This window comes from Palaemon carinicauda, chromosome 38, assembly GCF_036898095.1.
Source record: "Palaemon carinicauda isolate YSFRI2023 chromosome 38, ASM3689809v2, whole genome shotgun sequence".
NCBI classification, from domain to species: Eukaryota; Metazoa; Arthropoda; class Malacostraca; order Decapoda; family Palaemonidae; genus Palaemon; species Palaemon carinicauda.
This window is the reverse complement of record NC_090762.1, coordinates 50,236,886-50,240,984: the sequence shown is the minus strand read 5'-3', so window position 1 is coordinate 50,240,984 and position 4,099 is coordinate 50,236,886. Positions and strand designations below refer to the sequence as shown.

Below are 4,099 nucleotides of genomic sequence, written 5' to 3'. Positions count from 1 at the left end.
AATTGTAATTCTAGTTTTCGGAGAAAATGGAATCTCTTCTTCAGATTATTTCCCCAAATTACAACATGACAAAAGAAAATCTTTTCTGGGATTAATCGCGAATTTCAAATCTTAAATCTTATTCAGACACAAAGAGAAAAACATATGATCTGCTAATATGACTTGTTTTTCTTAATCACCACTAAACTCTTACTGTAATTTCATGAATTATCTAATCTACTAACTGGAGGATTTACTTTTATTTCAAGTGATTTTCAATTATAATTAAAAGTAATGTTACTGTTGACTTTTTTCAGAGCAAATTCCGATTGGATAAAAACGCAATTCGTTTATATTTCGCTTCTAATTTTTAAAACTTCTTATCTCAATTCACATTCCTGGAAAGAAGTGATAAGAAAACGAATTGGTTTTCCAAATTCGATATCTGACAGGTCAATGAAACTGGAAAAGTGCAACAGAAAACGGGAAACTGGAAGAGGCGTCAGTAAGTATAAAAAGGGAGTGTTGCTCAAACTTTAACATCATTTCCTCAGCATATTCATAACATCAACATGTCTGCTAAGGTGAGATAGCTCTACATTGTGCTAATTGTTTCGACTTGGAGTCTCTCAGAATTATATTTCTTAAGCATGAGAGGTCCAAAGTTCTGATCAAATTCATAAGTTTTAAGGATAACGTTTTAAATTCTGAAAGGAGTGGTTTACTCCAATATTAATGCCATATACATTTCTGGGAAGTAATTGTTTTAAATTTTGTGTAATGTTAAATAGAATTACATAAGATAACAACCAGTCTTTTGTAAGTTAAATAACTGTCATCAGCTTCCTTAGTTTCCCGTGTAAAGAAAATATTTTTACTTTTGAAGTGTAGTTATGGATTTGACATCCTTCATCTGATCAATCTTCTATAGCCATTGGAAGTGGAAGAGTTATGAGTAGATCGAGATGTTTTATGAAGCACAATTTAAAGCCTTAAACACAAAGGCCACCGGGATCTAAAAAAAAAAAAAAAAAAAAAAAAAAAAAAAAAAAAAAAAAAAAAAAGAGAAATATATCTGTATTCTCAAAGTGCTGAATTTTATCAGCTTCGTTAATGGGAGAGATACTAAGATACATCGTTTTTGGTTCCCCAAGTTTTTTAACAGGAGCTAACTTCAAGTAGGAGTCTGTTGTCTTCATCTTATACTCAAACTTCAAGACATAGACACAGACACACAAAATTACACACAAAACTACAAGAAGTATAACCGAGGGACGAAGAGTTTATGGTAAACAAAATAAGATTATGAAAATCAAAATGCCACTTTCTCTCAAAAGAAAACTATTTAATCAGATGGTCTTACCAGTATCAACTTATGAATCAGAAACTTGGAGTCTTACTAAAGTATCAGAACATAAGCTAGTTAAAACACAAAGGCAATATGGAAAGAATAATGATGAAATTAACACTAAGAGACAGAAAACGAACAACATGGATATGAGAGCAAACTACAGATGAGAATATTTTAACAAGTAACAAAAAAAAAAAAAAAAAATGGACAGGAGCAGGACAAACGATGGATTAATAAACTAAGAAAATTTGTGGGTGTAGAATGGCATAGAAATACCAAAAACAGACAGGAGTGGAAGGACAAGTCTTAGGCCTTTGTATATATAATATAATATTATATAATATACTATATATATACATAAATACATATATATATATATATATATATATATATATATATATATATATATATATATATATATATACACACACATATATATATACATGTACATATATATATATATATATATATATATATATATATATATATATATATATATTCTGTATATATATATGTATATATACATATATATATATATATATATATATATATATATATATATATATATATATATATTTATCGTCGTCGGCGCCCACTCGTGTCCGAGTATTGGGTTCTGTCGTTAGCCATCAGCCTCCTATCTATGGGGTGGGTGCTTATGTCTGATGTGGCTGTTAAGTCCTAGTCTTTGGTGGAAGAGTCACGGACAGTGTTCACAAGGGAGGGTAGGTGGTGGGCGGGGCTGTTCTAATTGCTCTCTCCTTCTCCTCCTAGCCTCCTCATTTTGTCTCCTCCTCTCCTCGAAGTCCACTGTGCCATGGTGTACTGTACTCCTCCAGGTTTTCCTGTCCCTGGCTGTTTCTTCCCATGAGGAAGGATCGATGTCAGTTAGAGCCAGGGTGCGCTTTAGTTGATCTTTATAGCGCATTTTTGGGGCTCATCGTGGTCTGGTGCCCTGGGTCAGTTCTCCGTAGAATATTTTCTTTGGGAGCCTAGATGGATCCATCCTATGCACGTGTCCTATCCAGCGGAGGCGGTGGTGGATGATGGTGGACAGCTAAGATTTCAATGTTGGTGGTGTGGCTCTCCCAGGGGATTTTCAAGATCTGCCTCAGTTTCATTTGTTGGAAGCGTTCTAGGTTTTTAATATCGTTTCTATATAGCGTCCATGTTTCACATGCATACAGGAGCGTGGAGAGGACTACTGCCCTGAACACCATTATTTTGGTGGTCATTGTCAGTGCGTGGTTGTTAAATACGTGGCAGTTGAGTCGGCCATAGGCGGAATGGGCTGCCCTGATCCTGTTCTCCACGTCCTTTTTGCTTGTGGGAGCTGATGTTAGGATGCTCCCTAGGTAGGAGAACTGGTCCACCTGTTCTAACGGTTGGTCATTCACTGTGGTATTGAAGTTTGGGAGCATCAGTCCTGGTGGATGTTGGACGAGGGTCTTGGTTTTATCTGTGTTGACTTGCATCCCAAAACGTTCGTAGGCAGAGTTGTATGCATCAGCTAACGACTGCAGGTCCTCTGCCGTCTGACCTGGGGTGGCATTGTCGTCAGCATACTGCAGTTCTCGCACTGCACACAAGGAGGTCTTGGTTCTGGCGCAGAGTCTGGCGAGGTTGAAAGCGCCTCCATCCATGCGGAAACGTAGGTCGACTGAGGGTGTGTCTGGGGGAATCTCGTTGAGCATTGCTGCGGTGTATAGCGAGAAACACATTGGGGCCAGAACACAGCCTTGCTTCAGGCCGCCGTTGATGGGGAATCGGTCTGAAAGAGAGTTCTGGTGGCAGACTCTCCCAACCATTCCCTCACGGAGGGCACGCACCAGCTTGACAAAATCGGGTGGGCAGCCATATCTTTTGAGGACAGCCCACAGGGCAGGTCGAGGTACTTTGTCGAAGGCCTTTTTCAAATCCCAGAAGATGAACATTATGGGCTGTTATTGTTTGAGGCTCTTCTCTTGTAGTTGTCGCGCACAGAAGATCATGTCTATGGCCCTTTTCACTTACGTTTTGAAGGGTGAAGGAGGTATCTTCCTTCCAGCCATTTGCCTAGCCATTTGTCTTTCTTTATCATTGGTACTACCAACCACATTTAATTTCCTTCTGGGTATATCATTCGATGCCTATGTTAACCAAATGAACTTTAAAGTAACAAAACTTCAATAAATGAAACTGATCTCCTTTCTCATTTACAGCTCTTCGTCATTGCCCCCCTCGTGGCCGTAGCTTGCTCCGCTCCAGCTCCCGACTCCCCTCCAGCGTATGGAGCCCCTCCCCCGTCCTACAAGGAGCCAGGCATGCCCTTCGATTTCGCCTACTCCGTTAAGGACGACTCCACCGGCAACGATTTCGCTCACGACGAGAGCAGCGACGGTCAGGTCACCTCCGGGTCGTACCGTGTAGCCCTCCCTGACGGTCGCACCCAGATCGTCATCTTCACCGCTGACCACGACAACGGCTACGTCGCCGACGTGGCCTACAAAGGAGAGGCCTCCTACCCTCCCCCACCAGTCTACGCCTAAGGAGTTCTAAACGACATTCTATGATGTAGATTATTTCGGATACCATAAATGATGTACTTTCTCTTTCCTATCTTTAAATATTTCTTCTCCTCAATGAAAAGATTTGATCAACTTGGTGTACCATAATATTCTTGGTAAATTACATTTGTCAATAAAACTACTGAAAGCGAAAATCGTGTGTCAAACATCCTTTTATTGTTTCTTAGAATGGAAATTCAAAAACATGTAGGAACGATACCAT

The 4,099-nt window shown here is 39.4% G+C and overlaps 1 protein-coding gene across 1 annotated transcript; it reads left to right on the top strand.

Annotated features, from left to right (window-relative positions):
• The first annotated feature begins 551 nt into the window (after window positions 1-551).
• Window positions 552-3,858, top strand: LOC137630023 (cuticle protein 7-like). Its single transcript, XM_068361520.1, has 2 exons — window positions 552-563; window positions 3,532-3,858. The coding sequence occupies exons 1-2, from the start codon at window positions 552-554 to the stop codon at window positions 3,856-3,858; spliced, it is 339 nt and encodes a 112-aa protein (XP_068217621.1).
• Window positions 3,859-4,099: the final 241 nt, after the last annotated feature.